Source organism: Apodemus sylvaticus, chromosome 2 (assembly GCF_947179515.1).
Source record: "Apodemus sylvaticus chromosome 2, mApoSyl1.1, whole genome shotgun sequence".
Taxonomy (NCBI): domain Eukaryota; kingdom Metazoa; phylum Chordata; class Mammalia; order Rodentia; family Muridae; genus Apodemus; species Apodemus sylvaticus.
This window is the reverse complement of record NC_067473.1, coordinates 142,705,599-142,725,222: the sequence shown is the minus strand read 5'-3', so window position 1 is coordinate 142,725,222 and position 19,624 is coordinate 142,705,599. Positions and strand designations below refer to the sequence as shown.

General features: G+C 36.7%; 1 protein-coding gene across 1 annotated transcript in view; it reads right to left on the bottom strand.

Annotated features, from left to right (window-relative positions):
- The window catches only part of Grm7 (glutamate metabotropic receptor 7), an 897,218-nt gene that overhangs the window by 435,079 nt on the left and 442,515 nt on the right, over positions 1–19,624 (bottom strand). Inside the window, exon 3 of the mRNA XM_052174477.1 lies at positions 6,861–7,002. Coding sequence (XP_052030437.1) covers positions 6,861–7,002 — 142 coding nt within the window. The remainder of the gene's footprint in view (positions 1–6,860; positions 7,003–19,624) is intronic.

Sequence of the window (19,624 nt, the reverse complement as noted above, 5' to 3'; positions counted from 1 at the left end):
TTCATTTTCGTTAAATTCTAAAATGTCTTTGATTTCTTTCTTTATTTCTTCCTTTACCAAGATATCATTGAGTAGAATATTGTTTAGTTTCCATGTGTATGTGAGCTTTCTGTTGTTTTTGTGTTTATTAAAGACCACTTTTACTCGATAGGGATCTGATAGGAGGCATGGGATTATTGCAATCTTCTTATATTTGTTGAGGTCTGTCTTGTGACCAACTATATGATCGATTTTGGAGAAGGTACCGTGAGGTGCTGAGAAAAAGGTATATTCTTTTGCTTTGGGATGAAAAGTTTTATATATATATATATATATATATATATATATATATATATATATATATGTATGTATATATATGTTTAGTTTCTGTTTTCCTGATCGGTCCATTGAGGAGAGTGGTGTGTTGAAGTCATCAACAATTATTGTGTTAGGGGCAGTGTGTGCTTTGATCTTTAGTAAAGTTTCTTTTATGAAAGAGGGTGCCCTTGCATTTAGAGCATAGATGTTCAGGGTTGAGAGTTCTTCTTGGTGGATTTTTCCTTTCACCAGCAAGAAGTGTCCCTCAGTGTCTCTTTTGATGGCTTTGGGTTGAAAGTCAATTTTATCTGATATTAAAATGGCAACTCCGGCTTGTTTTTTGATACCATTTGCTTGTAGAATTGTCTTCCAGCCTTTTACTCTAAGGTAGTTTTTGTCTTTGACACTGAGGTATGTTTCCTGTATGCAGCAAAATGTAGGGTCCTGTTTATGTATCCAGTCTGTTAGTCTATGTCTTTTTATTGGGGAATTGAGTCCATTGATGTTAAGAGATATTAAGGAGTAGTGGTTATTGCTTCCTATCATTTTTGATGTTAATTTTATACTTGTGTGGCTATCTTCTTTTGTGTTTGATGAAAGAAGGTTATTATCCTGCTTTTTCCAGGGTATAGGTTTCCTCCTTGTATTGGTGATTTCCCCCTATTATCCTTTGTAGGGCTGGGTTTGTGGAAAATATTGTGTAAATTTGGTTTTGTCATGGAATATCTTGGTTTCTCCTTCAATAGTAATTGAGAATTGAGAATAACTGGGTATAGTAGTCTTGGCTGGCATTTGTGTTCTCTTAGAGTCTGCATGAGGTCTGCCCAGGACCTTCTAGTTTTCATGGTCTCTGGTGAGAAATCTGGTATAATTCTGATAGGTCTTCCTTTATATGTTACTTGCCCCTTTCTCTTACTGCCTTTAGTATTCTTTCTTTTGTTCAGTACATTTGGGATTTTGATTATTATGTGACGGGAGGTATTTATATTCTGGTCCAGTCTGTTTGGAGTTCTGTAGTCTTCTTCTATATTCATGGGCATCTCTTTCTTTTGGCTAGGGAAGTTTTCTTCAATAATTTTGTTGAAGATATTTGCTGGCCCTTTAAGTTGCAAATCTTCACTCTCATCAATGCCTATAATCCTTAGGTTTGGCTTTCTCATTGTATCCTGGATTTCCTGGATGTTTTGGGTTACAAGCTTTTTGCATTTTGCATTTTCTTTGACTGCTGAGTCCATGGTTTCTATGCTATCTTCGGCATCTGAGATTCTTTCTTCTATCTCTTGTATTCTGTTGTTGATATTTGCATCTAAGGCCCCTGATTTCTTCCCAAGGTTTTCTATCTCCAAAGTTGTCTCCCTTTGGGATTTCTTAGTTGTTTCTACTTCTGTTTTTAGATCCTGGATGGTTTTGCTTTAGTTCTTTCACTTGTTTGTTTGTTTTTTCCTGTAATTCTTTGAGAGATTTTTGTGTTTCCTTTCATGACTTCTGCCTGTTGATCAAAGTTCTCCTGTATTTCTTTAAGTGATTTTTGCATTTCCTCCTTATTGGTTACTATCTTTTGACTCATATTCTCCTGAATTTCTTTAAGTGATTTTTGTGTTTCCCTTGTAAGGGCTTCTAACTTTTGATAATTTTTCTCCTGAATTTCTTTAAGGGATTTATTTACGTCCTTCATGTGTTCCTCTAACAGCATCATGACCAGTGAATTTAAATCCAACTCTTGTTTTTCTGGTGTGTTGGGGTATCCAGGACTTGCTGTTGTTAGAGAATTGGGTTCAGATGCTGTTTCTGTTAGCAATGTTCCTATGCTTGCTTTTAGCCATCTAGTTCTCACTGGTGTTTGATGGTCTTATTGTCACTGTCTGGTGCTTCAACTTCCTGTCCACCTTTAAGGCTATTTCCCGGACACTGGATGCCTGGGTTTCCTCTGGCCCAGATTGGTGATGTGCTGCCTTCCTCTTTTGTTCCATTGGAACCCTGCTGAATCTTGACCCAAGCAATGTTATACTTGGGTTGTCTCAGTAAACCAGGTGCTACCCCACTGCTCTGTCATGGAGTGAGGATAGCAGCAGAGTCACTCCCTCTGTTGATCCCCATGTAGGACACAGGCCCCACAACAGGCTGGCTGGCAGATGAACCACCTATGTGCTCAGGTCCTGGGCACAGGCAGACCCCTGGCAGTTTGTCTCCCCAGAACTCTTCAACTCAGGATATCTCAGTACCTGGTGCTCCTTTTCTGCCCCGGCAGGCAGGGAACAGAAATTAATTTTTTAAAAGATGAATAATTTATTGATTTTCTATAATGAAACTGGCAAATACAGATATGTGCATGTATTTTATGTGTGTGTGAAATGAACAGTTTTATTAAGTCACAGGAAGGAGGAGATGATAATTTGTTGCTAAAGAGTTTGGAGAAGTGATGGAAAAGTTAGAAGAAGCCAAGACAACCTGTTGGGACCAGATACATGTGAAAAAATGAGCACTTACTCAATTTATAGATAGTGGCTAAATTTTAATGTGAATTCCAAATCTGCGTGTAGAACCTGGACAATCTCCATTCTGCAAGAGAAAGCTTGAGTGCATTTGCAACTTTCTTGAAAATCTTAAAACTCTATTTATACTGGCTGGTTTTGTGTGTCAACTTGACACAAGCTGGAGTTACCACAAAGGAGCTTCAGTTGAGGAAATGTCTCCATGCAGCTGTAAGGCATTTTCTCAATTAGTGATCAAGTGGAGGGTTCATTGCTGGTTGATTCCATCCCTGGGCTGCTAATCTTGTGTTCTATAAGAAAGCAACCTGAGCAAGCCAGGGGAAGCAAACCAGTAAGAAATATTCCTCCATGGCATCAGCTCTTACTTCCTGTCCTGCTTGAATTCTAGTCCTGACTTCCTTTAGTGATAAACAGAAATGTGGAAATGTAAGCTGAATAAACCGTTTCCTCCCCAACTTGCTTCTTGGTCATCATGTTTGTGCAGAAATAGAAACCCTGACTAAGACAGTATTTAATTAGAGGTTCTCGTTGAATGCCAAGGCTCTGGGTTTTATAAGACATGGTTTTAATTACTACTTGTAATCATTTGCTTTGAGTTTTATTTTTTCCACAGAATTGGAGCAGGTAAAATTTATGGGATCGTTTTATTTCAAAAAAAAAATAAAAGCAACTCTTTCTTATTTTCTAAGGAATTTACAGTAGATATATGTTAGTTTTATATGGAGAGTCAAATTTTGAAGACAGATTTTGTTATTCTTTAAAATCCAAATTATCAATACCCATGACTGATTTAGCATTTAGCTTCCCTTCAAAATTGAGATATTAGTGCCATCTTATTGCTATTCTCAAAGTATTTGAAGTTAATGTTGCAAGAAATGTCAAATTTTTCCATCTCTACAGTTTGAAAAAAAGAATCAACATTGTGAGGATTCTGCAATCTTCAGATAGTTCTGCCTTTAAGAGCTAATTTTGGAAGAAACATATGCACTGGACTTTTAATCACTGTGCTCAGAAACCAAGGTATTAGCATATAAATCTCAATATACAATAGTATTCAAAATAGAAATTACCTCTATTATAAAAAAAGTGCATACTTTATAATGTGATTATGTACATATTCTACCTAAAAATAAGCCATATACTATAGGGCAAAAGTATTATAATCTTAATCACAAAATGATCTTAAAAATCAACATAGATATACTTTGTCAATGTATTACATAGTAGTAAATATATATTTAAAGTAAGCAAAACAAAGATATATAAAATGGTTGACAAGAATATTAATCATCAGGGAAAACTAGAACCCAAAGAGCATTATAATGAAAACAAAACCTCAAAATTATTTAAAAAACAAAAAGGAGTAAGACAACCTAAGGCTGATGCAAATAGCATAGTGTTAGGAGGGAAATGATATATTTAATGGGAATCCAAATTGTTCCCAGAAAGGGCATATATGAAAGAGAACTTCAGATAAAACAAACACAGTAGTCAGTAAAGCAGTTCCATTAGAAATAGACATGTGCAAGAAGCACCCAGAACATGGTGGTAGATCTGGATCAAACTTTTATGTGGACAACTGAATACGTAGTATAAGTGGGGTCAAAATGATAAAAACTGAATTGAGTTATCACACTATTTTAGCCAAATTAGCCCCATACTTGCAATAAGAGCAATCAAAAGATGAGACAGGAGGATCATAAGTGGTCAACTTGGGTTTTAAAGAAAAGCCATGGAGTTTGGCAGAAAGGAAGAGGGCAAGGGCAAGGGAGAAAGAGAAGGAGAGGGAGGGGGAGAAGGAGATGGACAAGGAAAGAGAGGGGGAAAAGAAGAGAGAATAAGCAAATATAAAAAAATTAATCCTAATGTCTAGGGAGCAAAATAGCTTTCACATGTATCATTAGGTACTGAGCACTGAGCTTGGCATTCCACTCATTCATTCAATGGTATTGATTGAGCATCAACTATTTTCATAGCATCAGGACAGATAGTGAGGATAAAACCACCATCCAGAAGTTGTATGATCTACTGATGACCAGAGATAATGGACAGTACAGACTTATCTGAGCCATTGAACAACAACAACAAGAACAAAACATGAATCCATAAGAACAAAACATGAGTTTCACTAGCATGACCCAAAAATTTAAAGTGTTATGCGAAAAAATTTCCAGAAATAATCGGATGAGAGAAATGATCTTTCAAAATACAACAGAGATGGTTGAAAGACCTAGGAAGGAGAGAGCAGAAGCAGATCCAGGCTAGCATATGTAGGTCATAAAGTGTTCAGAGAGAAATTAGACTAGGGAACCCTTTCATAGGACATCTTGAAAAACTTTCCATTTTGTTCATGGGAGAACTGAGATTTAAAGAGAATGAGATCTAGGGGAAGAAACAGTTTCAAGAGAAAGAGGTATTGATCGATGCAAGAAATAGTCTCAAGTTCATATGCAGTACATTCCCATGTAATGGTTGGGACACCTCAGCTGTGACCAAGACCTTGCTAGTGGGATGCTGGAAAGATTCAGGACTATTGGGTAGGACTTATGGAATGGAATAGCCTTCTGAAAATCCTAAGGAAGAAGTTATCATGAACTGAATTCTTCAATTTTACCCAATATAATACAATTCACCTTTAAATTCAATGACATGGAATTTTAAGATTGAAGATAAAGTTTTAAAACACAATTCTTACATACAAGGGGAGAATAAATCTTCACATGGTTGTATTGATGGCTTTTATAAGGAAAAGCAGATCTTTATCCTAGTACTTTCTAGAATCTAGCTTACAAAATATTATGTCTAAATACACTTAGAGCATGCAAAATGATGAATCTAGGATTAAATTGCAAAAGAGGACATTTAAAATGCCCTGTCACTGTGAATATATTATATTAGTCTGATATATTTACATATTGCTTAGTATATTATGTATTATTATTACATATTTTTATATTTATAGTTCAGCATGGATAGTTCTTTGCAGGAAGTTTACTATGGCATTATTATTTATAGTGAAATTCTGTGATGAAAATTGCAATGGTCAATCCACAAGGGAAAAGCTGGGTAAACTCTAGTACATAGATAAAATGAAATTATGCATATAGATTTAATAACTGCAGAGAGCTACAGATACTGAGAGTCAGGGCCTCTGATGTGAAATGCTAAGGCAAGCTAGGTAAAGAGCAGACACATGCATTATATTACAGTACACACACACACACACACACACACACACACACACACACACACACATATATATACAGTATATATACAGGCTATTTAAAAATGGATCAGGAACAAGGTACAGAATGTCTCTAGAATGACATACAAGAGACTGACAAGCTAGGAGTCCTGCCACCCATAAAGGAGAGCTTGTTAGCCAGGGCACAGGGTATAAGACATTTTATTTGGGGGATTCAACACTGTAAGAAAAATAGTAGCCTTTTCTGCCAGGTTAAATTACTGTTAACTTTTAAAAAGACAAAAATAGATTCTATACTGGAGCTGTAGTGTTCAGAAAAGGAAGCAGGGGCCATTTGCATTCTGAAAGAGATCAAAGGGATGGTTCTGTATGGTAAGGCTGCAAATGCAAGAGGATAGGCCAAAAATGAAGTTGAAAATGACAAGATTGGAATGCAGGGAAATGAATGCACAAAGAAATAAATAGCATGTGTTGCAGAATTTGGAGGTCCAACAGTTGGTATCCTGCATTTAAATTCTGAGCAATGAAGAAGGCAGAATACATTTTATACTTTTATACTACAAACACCATTCTTGGAATAAAAATCTGTGATACTTCAATATGCTTTTAAAAATACAGTCTTTCAAAAGTGTAGTGTGTTTTTCTTTCTTCCAATAATTGAATACATTTGTTTTTAATTGAAATGAAAGGTGCTAATACTTCTGTAGCTGTCAAACTGTTTGGGGGAAAGCAGACATGAAACAATTGACCACATTGTTATTAGAGCTCTGTTCTGACTCTACTTCCCCTCTCCTCACCAGCATCCTCATCCTCTGTCTCCTAAAGCTGTGGCATGCATAGGAACAAGGTTCACCAATCATCCTTACTTTATATCCTCATCGTTGGCAAAAATCACGACGGCCCTGGAGTTGGGGGTGTCCAAGAGCTGTTTGATAATTCTATCAAAGTCAATGGTCCTGTCTTTGCGCTCTTGGGGAATTCTCACGGACTGGGCAATGCAGAGCCCACCTGTTCAAGAAAAGAAAGCAGAGCGTCAATAAAGTTGCCATAGAACAGGTAAGTGTGTGCTTGTGTGTGTGTGTGTGTGTGTGTGTGTGTGTGTGTGTGTGTGTGTAGTGATACTTAGTATCTTAGTATGCTGCACTATCTTCGGGATGCCTGTGCTTCAGACATCATGCTTATTTTTTTTTTAATATTTGTGCAAATCACTCAGTAAAACACCACCTCATGCATTTTGAATCCTAAAACTTTCAGGAAAGCCAGTGGTATTAACTTTGAGGAAGCAGGCAAAGGGTGGCAGACAAAGTGTGTGAATGGAGGTCTTTACAATGTGTGTTAAAGTAATATATTAAAGTTATAGACACTGAAGCAGCTAGGTTTCAACTTTATGCCTGAGATTTTTCTGAGCTTTGTATTCTCAGTTCTTTTTCCTAACATATGACTCTTAAATTTTAAAGACCATTTCCAAAGAAATCAAATGAAAGTAAAGAAAGCAATAAGAACATCAGCGATTACAAACAAACTTTGTGGATCACATACAATTGGTTCAACCATTATTTGATATCTTTCATACTATTGTCCTATATACCATACAATGGATTATAGTAGCTAGCGTTCCCTACTTTTTGTAATTGGAAGACTAGATAGATTATTTTACCCCAAGCTTCTCAGAGTACTTATAATCTCAGTCAATTTTTATGAATGTCAAGGCAAGACATAGGGGACAGTTTCCTGAACAATTGATAGTCTTCATCTTATTCCAAATCTTGTTAAATGATCACTCCTGAATATAATATTTTACAATATACACTTGCAACACTTTCAGACAGGCAAGGGAGGATAAAATAGTTAGTATGTTTATAGTAAAAATTACAAAGCCAGTCCCTTAGAAGACTTAAGTAGGAACAAGAAAAAAATACTTTCCTCTTCCTGTCATGCTTTGGGAACACATCAGAAGTGGACTTTGTTTAACATAGAACATGGATGTGTGTGTGTGTGTTCGGGCGAATTATTAATAGCATTCTGCAAACACAGAAAACAATAATCTCTGATCCTAAATTAAGACTGCACTGAACTTTCATCCCAGTTGGTTATATTAGTTATGTTATACAATTTTCCAACTTTAGTCTTCAAGAGAACTCTGATACATTTCAATGTTCAGATGTCCTATAACAACACAGCCAACCAACCTGGCTGACATTTCTAGAACCATATGTATAATAAGAGTAGACACTCATTTCAAGTACAACTCTAAGATTCATTAAGACAAACCATATCTGGACCTTAAAGAAAAAGGAAATGAAAGCACACAGAAATCGTGCAAAATGTATTCTCAGACATTAATGAAGAGGAAATCATTAACAAAAGTCATTGGAAGAGTCAAATATTTTAAAATTCATCAACAGACTTGTCAGTTTACACAGGGGTCAAATAGTAAGTTTCCAAACAATAATACATTTTGAAAAAAAACTTAAAACTGCATTGAAATTAATGGGTAATGGCTGAAATGGTAAATCCCAAAGAGAGAGCATGAATAACAAATAGAAAGCAGAAATGTGATAAAAATTAAATACAAAAATCAATAAATTTTGACATAGAGAACATTAGAGAAAAAATAATGCATGAATAAATATCTGTATTGAAAGGTGCAATAAAACTGATAACTTTTAAGTTAAGAAAGAAATCTCAAAGAATGTATGGGGGATAAAATAGAAATATAATTGGGCATCCTATTCATGGATGTGATGGTCATTTTTGTTCATGATTTCTGAAACATTTAAGAAATAGAAGACTTCTTTGATATATACCAAGGATCTTATTATTATTGTGTGAATTATTAATTATTAATATTATTAATGTTGTGAATTAATGTTGTGAATGTTGAATGTAAAATTATCATCTGAATAATCCTAGGTCATCTGCATGATCCCATATAAGTTATAAATACCAATTTGGAAAGTTACCAATACCCTCAAAAAAAAAGATACAAGCTCAAATGGTTTCAGTGATTAATCCAAAAATCATGTACGATAATATGAATCTATCTGCACAAGATACTTCAATAACCAGGAGGCTAATATTTAACTCATTATATGAGGTCAGAGTCATAAAATACTGCCAGAATCAGTTGAAACCTATGCCAACATTTTAAAGCACAAGAAAAAATTCATGTAGATGAGTTGTAGACTTATGTGAATCTTAGATGGTATGGGCAGTCAGTCTGAGCTACTGACACTGTTTTAAGTATCATTATACTTCAATAACCACCTCAGAAAGCATCATGAAATGATATAGTGAAAAGCAGTATGTTCACATGCTATCATAATTTTAAGAAGATATAACTAGCTATAAGTCTGGATGTATAGCATGATGAATTTGATCCCTATGAGTGGCATGAAGGGGGGGGGGGAATTAGCACTTGTCCCAGTCAAAAAAGATACAGTAGGAGAGCAGAAAATTCAAGCTTTTTTCACTGTCTAGGACATCGCTATTCTGCCTCTAAATCCCCGGCCTGTATGAATGTATAAAACCAGCTTTCCACTATTATAGTAGGAGGAACCACAAGATTTCAAACAAAATACAGCTACTCATTGACCTTCTTTTGTTCTTTCCCCATCACCACTTAGATGGTTTTGAATTGTTTCAAAGGTCAACTGTTTGCTGGAGTCTCAATAAGTTTAAGTCAAAATCTGACGGCAAATATCAAAATTAAACAAAGAAAGTGAAGCAAGATTAATTAAGAGGCTAGATCAGACTTTGTTCTTTGAAGTAAAGATCTGAGTCTGAGCTTGACTTTATTTGGTGTGAGCAGGGGAAGAACTACATTCAAATAGTTGATTTGCCTCATGATCTCTATAACCAGAAGAAAAATGCTGTATCCATTTTGGGGTCAGCCTAAGGGGTATAGAGTTCAACATATGATATCTTCCATAATTATAGAGCTATAATTGGGTGTAAATTGTCTAAGTGATTGATCAGTCTTGTTAGGCGAATGTGTATGAATTGTGCTAAATGAGGACTCTGATTTTTCTTAAGTTTAAGTATCAGAAAAATTCTTAAAAGGATGTGTCCAAATTTCAAAGTAATTGATCCTCTTAGTTAGATAACTAAATGGCATGACAGATGTTATCTGTTGGTTAATATTAGAAATTTGTTGAGGTCCTCAACTTATCAAAAGAGTGAAATTGGAAAGAGTCACAGAATTCAAGTTTTGAAAAAGTGGATCAGCAGATTCTATAGTTCAGACTGGTTTTGCTTACATTTACATAAACTTGTCTGTGGACTCAAGTCTAAAAGGAAATGTGGACATAAAATGTTAAAAAGGCTACTGTTTAAAATAAATTAAAAAAATAAGGAATGAGGGCTGAAGAGATGGCTCGGTGGTTAAGAGTACTGACTGCTCTACTAGAGGTCCTGAGAACAATTCCCAGCACACATGTGGTAGTTCATAGCCATTTGTAATGGGATACAATGCCCTCTTCTGGTGTGTATGAAGAGGATGAAAGTGTAATCATGTGCAAATAAACAAATAAATAAATAAATAAGCAAAAAATTAAAGGGACACACTCTTGAAAGTTATTTATATAAAGAATTAGAACATTAACAAACCTGGAAGTGGAAAGGGGAAAATAAAGAAGAAGTTGGAAGAAGGCATAAACTGGGGAGTGAATATGACAAAAATTCATTGTGGACATGTATGAAAGTTTCAGAGATTAAGGTAGTCTCTCTCTCTCTATATATATCCTATATAATAAAATATAATCAAAAGTTTACCTGCAAAGAAAGATTTATATAGGCATCAAAGAAGAAAAGTCAGTCTTTAAACAGTTAATGCAAAAATCAGCTATATATGGAATAAATGTCAACAAGTATCTATTATCCTTCCTAAAAAATCACTTTGCATACAAGTTGGACAAGATTATATAACCTGTGTCACAAAACTTAAAGAAAAACAAATGAGTACTGTATGTTTAGTGATCAGACTTTAGATGTAGAAAAAGAAAAGAAAGATAAACTAAAATCAAATCAAGAAACTACAAAGGAAGAAGATCTGAAGGACTGGATTTTATAAAAATTTAGAACATTTTCCTATGAAAACAGTTGAGAAGATAACACATCTTATAGAACAGGATGCAGTATCTGATAATTGCGTTTTTTTTTCTAGAATAATGCTTAAAGTAAGCCAACTACTAACATACACAAAAGTAAATGGGGCAAAAGGATCAAATTCAGACTTAGAATTGTTTAGAAATTGCACCTGAAGAAATAGATAACAGGAGACATAAGAGAAGTGTTAAATTTTTATCACATACTATCACATAATCATCAATGTTGTTTAATAACAACCTCCTGTGGACATCAAATTCTGTAGATTTTTCAGCATGCAGAAAGATGTGTTCATTTCTAGTGACATTGTGCAATGGCTCAATCCCTTCAGAAAGTGGTTTGACATTCTGCAGATGTTAGCACAGTTACCTTTTAGAGAAGCAAGTCTTACCCTAGACTTTTACAGAAATGAATTGCAACTTTATCTTAATAAAAGTGTGGATATTCATATGTGACTTTATTTGTAATTATCACCAATGAAAATATGCCAGTTTTAACAGGTAAATGGATAACAAACATTGGCTAATAATAAGTCAGAACACTTCTTAGCTGCTAACAGGAGCTTTATGCAGAAGGAATGGAACTGAAGTACACTGCGCTAGATGTAAGACAATTAACTCAAAAGGCTCTAACCAGAGTCCTTCTATGGATAGAACACTGTGTAAAATGTAAAACTGAAGATGAAGACAAGTGGGAAACAGGGCTTCTCAGAGTAAGATTCATCAAAATACCACAGTACAAAAGAACTACGTGGTGTCAGGCATAGTTTGTGTTGTTTGGAAAATAGCGAGGTGAGTATAAGCTAGAGGAGTCATGTGCTTCTCCGAAGAATATACCATGGGAACTAACCTTTACAGCCTACAACCTTATATCCACTATGTAGAAGGATCCCTGCCAATGGTGGTAATGAGCCTTACTGAATTAATAATGTGTGAAGAACCTAAAGATATGCGGAAAGGGATGATCTGCATCAACTCTGAATAACAGTGTTTAATGAGAAATGCTCTGGCAAAGAATTGCATGGAAAATGGTATTCTTTATTTGTAAACTTCCTCTTTGTGGGGATACAATTTCACAATCAGTCTGAAGCTTCTTTCTATACTCGGTTGAGATAAGTAAGATAAATTCAGTAATGGAAGTTGGGATCATAGTTGCTAGAATAACAGAAGCCATGAGCTCTGCCACATAATAATATAGTTTGGGTCCTTAAAATAAATATACACTTTAGACAAGGAGAGAGGAGTGAGCTGCATGCATATTAGTGCATACACACGTATGTTAGTGCTCTATGAAAGGTCTAAATGCAGTGATAGATTGAGCTAGCATCCAGCTGTTGGTTTGGAGAAATCTTTCAACAACATAAATAATGTCTCCCTTGGAAAAATGGGTAACTCTATGGCTATAGACTGTAATCCATATGACTTAGCCTGGGTCACCATTCAGTGTGAAGAAATAAGTAAATATTAAATATTTACATATTAAAATAATGAATGAATAAAAGTGCTAGGTGGATATCAAATGGATATGGGCATCAACATAAATGAGCTTCCCCTGAGTAAAGTCAAGTAAAGTCACTGGCAAGAACAAAATAAATAATGGTATCATTGAGCTATTTTTCATTGAACCAATTTCGTGTGGCTACCAGTGCCAGCAGGAGCAAGTGAGTATATGCAAATGAATGGAACGTCTTTGTAGAATAATTTCAAATAGAAAGCACAGATGAAACAAGGGGGAGAGAATTCCATCAACACTGCAATAGTGACTGTTGCATTTTGGTCACAACAAAAGATAAGTGGTAGAGTCTGTAGGAACTCTACACTTTTATGATAAATTATGATTATGATAGATAGAACATTTATGTTACCTACAAACATCTACCCCAGAATGCATAAAATGCATATTAACTACCTGGTGACTTAACACATTCCTTCAACATTTTTGATAACATTCCTTTGATGAGGTGGAAATAAACTATTCAGCCTTTGAACACAGATGCTACGAACTGAATCTATCTACCCCTTCAAATATCTTTTGCTGACACCTCATGCCCAGACCCACAGCATTCAGTTCAGTTCCAAGGTGCTGCTGATTCTGGTCTTCTGAAAACAACCCTGTATGAATCTGCTGCAGGCAACATAGATGCTGAGAAATACTCATTTGTGTGCCTCCACTTGAATTGTAGCTAGCTGGAGGTGGTCGTTTTGTTATGTACTGATATTCCAGCCAAAGGTAGCTCTGAGGATGGTGGCCTCAGAGAAGGAAAGGAATGGGTCATTATGTTTTGTTATAGAGTGCACAATGATGCAGCAAGAAAACAATGGGGAAGTTGTCTGTGGGCAGTGGTCAACACTATCTCTGTGCTGTAATTCCTCCATGTCTGGCAGGCATTATGCAGAGGCGGGGAATGAAATGGTCTGTAAAGTGTCCTGGGGCTGCTGGGGAGAAGACATGGCTACTTTACCACCTTCTCTGCAGGAGAAGGGGAAGCACTGGGATGGAAAGCCAGCTTCCCATCAGGATTCAATTACAGCTGAATGATTAAGCAAATGAGAGCAAACTCCATTTGGCTATGTGATTAGCAGAGGGGGCGGTCCGCTCTCTCAATTGCTCCTCATCCTGTGCACACTGCAGCAATTGATAAGTGGGGTTTCATGACTGCAGCATGAATAATCTCACCCCTTTTAAACTGAGAACTGCCCACAGGTGAGCCAAAGCAAATACCTTAACAGAAGAGAGAAATGGGCTATTATCCTGGTAATGGGGATGAACAAATTCTTAAAGTTAAAAAATGTGAACAAAGGAAGAAGATGGGAACAGGAAGGAAGAGAGGTGAGCATGCTGTTTTCATCTGCTCTTGGAAAGCATCAGTTGTGCCTGCTGATGAAGGAAAATCACCTCATTTGTATCAGATCCATAGGAGAAGGCTTAACTCACTTAGGCAGTGGGGAGATGACCTCAACTCAAGCATGCCGACGCAGTGCGTTATGTCCGAGATATGCCACCTTCAGGGTAGAAATCTGTGCCTGGTGGTCTATTAACAAAGGGATCCATAATATCCCTCCTATACCCTCTTGATATTCAGGCATCAGCAGGACTCTTCCTCCTTCCTCCATAATGATGACTCAGCAATTTAGTTAAACTTTCACCCCAATATGGTGTCCCACTGAATGCAAATGTTCTCTGTCTTTTTGGATTTTATTCTAGCTAGGTCTCCCCCAAGGGTCTCTGCTTGACCACTGTGTGTGATGTCACTGCTGGACAGATACAAGCTATAGTTGAAGAGATGATTGTTAAGCAGCCTAAGAAAGTAGCTTTTAAAACTCTTATGATTATGTTTTAATTTTATAAAGATGCTGTGAACATATTGAATGTATGCGTATGTCATGCAGGTGCCATGAAAGCAAGAAAGCAGAAGATCCCCTTGATCTGGAGTTACAGGTAGTTGTAACAGAGGCTCTGAAAACTTAATGTGGATTTACTACAAGAAAAATACTTGGGCGGCAGAAATGGTTTAGCCATTAAAAGCACTTGTTGCACTTTCAGAGGATCTGATTTAAATTCCCAACACTCATACTGCACTTCACAGTTGTCTATACCTCTAGACCCAGAGGACTTGACACCCTCTTCTGGCCTTCATGAACACTGCTTGCATATGTTATACAGACAGGCATATAGGTAAAACACTCCTAATCCATACTATAAAACATCAACCATAAAAAAATTAAATAGGAGTGATATAGCTGGCTCTTCAGGTCCAATTTTCTGAGGAACCTCCAAACTGATTTCCAGAATGGTTTTACCAGCTTGCAATCCCACCAGCAGTGGAGGAGTGCTCCTCTTTTTCCACATCCTCTCCAGCATTTGCTGTCCCTTGAGTTTTTGATCTTGGCCATTCTGAGTGGTGTGAGGTGGAATCTTAGTGTTGTTTTGATTTGCATTTCCCTGATGATTAAAGATGTTGAACATTTCTTTAGGTGTTTCTCAACCATCCAGTATTCCTCAGTTAAGAATACTTTGTTTACCTCTGTACTCCCTTTTTTTAAATGGGGTTATTTGGTTCTCTGGATTCTAATTTCTTGAGTTTTTTGTATATATTGGATATTAGTCCTCTATTAGATATAGGATTGATGGGTCTTTTCCAATCTGTTGTTTGCCGTTTTGTCCTATTGACAGTGCCCTTCGTCTTACAGAAGCTTTGCAATTTTATGAGGTCCCATTTGTCAACTCTTGATCTTAGAGCATATGTGTTCTATTCAGGAAATTTTCCCCTGTACCCATGTGCTACAGGTTCTTCCCACTTTCTCTTCTATTGGATTAAGTGTATCTGGTTTTATGCAGAAATCCTTTACCCACTTGGACTTGAGCTTTGTACAGGGAGATAAGAATGGATCAATTTGCATCCTTCTACATGCTGACTGCCAGTTGACACAGCACCATTTGTTGAAAATGCTGTCTTTTTTCCACTGGATGGTTTTAGTTCCTTTGTCAAAGATCAAGTGACCACAGGTGTGTGGGTTCATTTCTAGGTCTTCAATTCTTTTCCATTGATCTTTCTGCTTGTCTCTATACCAAGACCATACAGTTTTTATCACTATTGCTCTGTAGTAGAGCTTGAGATCAGGGATGGTGATTCTGTCAGAAGTTCTTTTATTGTTGAGAATAGTTTTCACTATGCTGGGTTTTTTGTTATTCCAGATAAATTTGGAAATTGCACTTTCTAACTCTATGAAGAATTGAGTTGGAATTTTGATGAGGATTACATTGAATCTGTAGATTGCTTTAGGCCAGATGGCCATTTTTACTATATTAACCCTGCCAGTCTACGAGCATGGGAGATTTCATCTTCTGAAATTTTCTTCAATTTCTTTCTTCAGAGACTTGAAGTTTTTGTCATATAGATCTTTCACTTGCTTGGTTAGAGTCACACCAAGGTATTTATATTATCTGTGACTATTGTAAAGGGTGTAATTTCCCTAATTTCTTTCTCAGAAAAGAAATCCTTTGAGTATAGGAATGCTACTTATTTGTTTGATTTAATTTTATATCTAGCCACTTTGCTGAAGTTGTTTATCAGGTTTAGGAGTTCTCTGGTGGAATTTTTGGGGTCAATTAAGTATACTATCATATCACCTGCAAATAATGATACTTTGACTTCTTCCTTTACAATTTGAATCCTTGGCATATTCCCAGAAGATGCTTCAGCATGTAATAAGGACACATGCTCCACTATGTTCATAGCAGCATTATTTATAATAGCCAGAAGCTGGAAAGAACCCACATGTCCCTCAACAGAAGAATGGATTCAGAAAAATGTAGTACATTTACACAATGGTGTATTACTCAGCTATTAAAAACATGAATTAATGAACTTAGGCAAATGGATGGAGCTAGAAAATATCATCCTGAGTGAGGTAAACCAATCACAAAAGAACACAGAAAGTGGTATGCCCTCCCTGATAAGTGAATATTAGCCCAAAAGCTCTGAATGCCTAAGATAAAACTCACAGTCCACATGAAGCTCAAGAAGGAAGACCAAAGTGTGAATACTTTGATCTTTTTTCAAAAGTGGATCAAAATACCCATGACTCACAGCCAACCAGTAGAATGAGCATAGGTTCCCCAATGTGGCAGTAAGAGAAAGGACCCAAGGAGATGAAGAGGTTTGCAGCCCTGCAGGCAAAACAATAATGTGTACCAACCAGTATTCCCAGCTTTCCCAGGGACTAAACCACCAAACCAAAGAGTCCACAAGGAGGGACCCATGGCTCCAGCTACATATGTAGCAGAAGATGACCATTTCAGACATCAATGAGAGGAGAGACCATGGGTGCTGTGAAGGCTACATTCCCAGAACAGGGGAATGCAAGTCAGGAAATTGGGGGAGGCATGGAGAGAGGAGATGGGAGAGGGGATTTTCAGAAGCATTACTCAGAAAGGGGATACCACTTGAAATGTAAATAAAGCAAATATCTAATAAAAATATTTTAAAAATGGAAAAAGAACAAGGACAATAAAAAAAAGTATAAATAGAGCATCAAGTTCTGTCAACTGATTACCTATATCTTTAGCTCCAGCAATCTAAGTTTTAAAAGTATTTCTTTTTTCTGGCTAAGATTTTAATCAAGTTTTTAATCAAAGATTGCTGCAGCATCCTAGTGAGTTCCCACTGCTGTGGGAGAGGCATTCACAAACAATAGAATAATGCAGGTCCATTATAAAACTTACAAATGAAAAGTTATATCATTGGGGCTGGAGAGATGCTTCAGTGATTAAGAGCTGTGGCTGCTCTTCCTGAGGACCCAGATTCAATTCCCAGTGTCCTTGTGATAACTCACAATGGTCTGTAAATCCAGTCTTAGGCTAGCCTCTGCCCTCTTCTGGTTGTCACAGGCACTGCATTCATGTGATACAAAGACATACATTCAAGCAAAACACTCATTTACATGAAATGAAAATAAGTAAAGTCTAAAAGAAAATAATTAAAAATAGCCATGTCACTGACAGGACAACTTCATTCTTAGCACCTCAGCTTCTCAGCCTTGACTGAGAGGATAATTTTCAGTGGCTTATGGAGACAAGCTACTGAGATAATAAGGAGAATCTCAGTCTTCGAAATCAATCTTTGCTTCATTTGGAGCTGAAAGCTAGCAGGTCGGTCTTTGTCTGATAGGATGCAATCTGTAAAAGGAAGACACATCAGGAGCCAGGGCACAGGCTTCTTCCAATAAACTCTGTGGCTCTCCTGACTGATTATAGATTCACTCCCATCTAAAGCTGAAGAGGAAACAATTTACAGTCAGCAACTCAGTCCAGGAAGAGCCTCTACTTGAGATGAGGCCTGTTACTTAGCTAAGCCAATTCAATTTAGCAAATACTGAGCGGATGCAGTGCAAGATTCTGTCGGAGTTTTCACCAGAAACAAAACATGTTAGTAAAAGTATCATCTGAATAAAAGGGGACTCAGGTCAAGGATGATGAAGATAAACATTGTTCTGAGTTAGAAGACTGGGTTATAAGGTAATTTTCAAAATCAGATGTCATTCTATATGGCCTTTATTGATTAACATATTCAACAGCCACCCTGTCCTTCTGTGAGACAGAGGTGTTTTCAGTTAAGTGCTCCTTAGATTGCAGGCTGGCACTAAGATTTTTATCTTTCAATAGCTTATGCTAAATCACTAAATATTGTCTTGCCCTCATAGATGATATGTCACTATGATAATTGAATATGGGAGCCTGGTGGATCAGTTTTGTCGGAATTTAAATATTCAGTCCTTGGAAGAACAATCCTTGAGACTCAGAAATTAGGTTGGGCTTATGCCACTCTCAAAGCAAAGAAAACATTTAAAACTTAGAATATCACAAAGCTTACAGGATTAACTGGAGCCCTCTCTGAGGTTACATGAACAGTAACAGTTTTTAGGAGAGGGATGATCTCAGATCAACTGATCTGCTTGCAAGTTGTGGAAAGAAGTCCAGAGATACATCTTTCCTGAGCTGTCACCTAGATAGGGTAGAGGTTTTTGTTTGTGTTGTTGTTGCTTTTGTTTGGGGGGTTTGCTTTCTTGTTTGTTTAGGCATCCATGCTTCTATAGGTAACTGGTAAAAGTCTCTGGTTCACTAGTTAAACCTGAGCAGAGTCATTTTCGTGGTTTGGCATCAGTGTCCCATCTGGATAAATAATAATTTCTTAATGTTTCCTCAGAAAAGTCATGCAACAAGAGGTTAAAATGGACACAGTATTTTGAGGAACCAGAGACTGTATGGAAAAGGTTACCTGAGATTTATATTTTATATCTATGGAGAGGACAAATTTGGGAGCTAAAGGCCAAGGTCATTGTGAATAAGACTACCCAGTTGTCATTTCTCTGAAAACTTTGCCGATAGATCTGTGTTTTTGCTTAGAGTGGTGAGGTTGCATTTCTAAGCAATAGCTTACCTACCCCCAGTCACAGCAAAGATATCAGCTGTGCTTTTCTTCCAGCCTCCTTCTGGTAGGAATGACTTCTTAACAAGTGAAATTTCAGGGATTACTTCAGGGGAAAGAAGTTGGGTTATTTTGTTGATTTTGTTTGTTTGTTTTTTGTTGTTTTGCTTTGCTTTGCTTTGTTTTGAAATGAAAGAAGAGGAGAGAAAGAACTTCAATGGGTAAATTTTGATCCATGGAGCAATTACTATATTCTTGGCAGCATCAAAATGTAAATAAAATCATAAATACCAATCCATTAGACTGAAAAAAAAAAGCCAGAAAAAAAAAATCAAGAACCAGAGGCCTTGAGACGTCATTACTTAGATAAAGAGACAGGCTCAGGGGCTACCCACTTTCTGATATGGGAATTGATGGGACACCTTCCTGTGAATGCTGTCCTTAGTCAGTCCTCCATGCTAAGAAATGAAGACCTTCAGCAGTGATCTTTGACTTCAGTGAATTCTTATCTGAATATAAAAGGAGTGAAAAAGCCTTGAATGTGAAAGATGTCAAAGAGGACAAAGAAAAAAGACACAGAGAGAGCTGTGTTTTGTA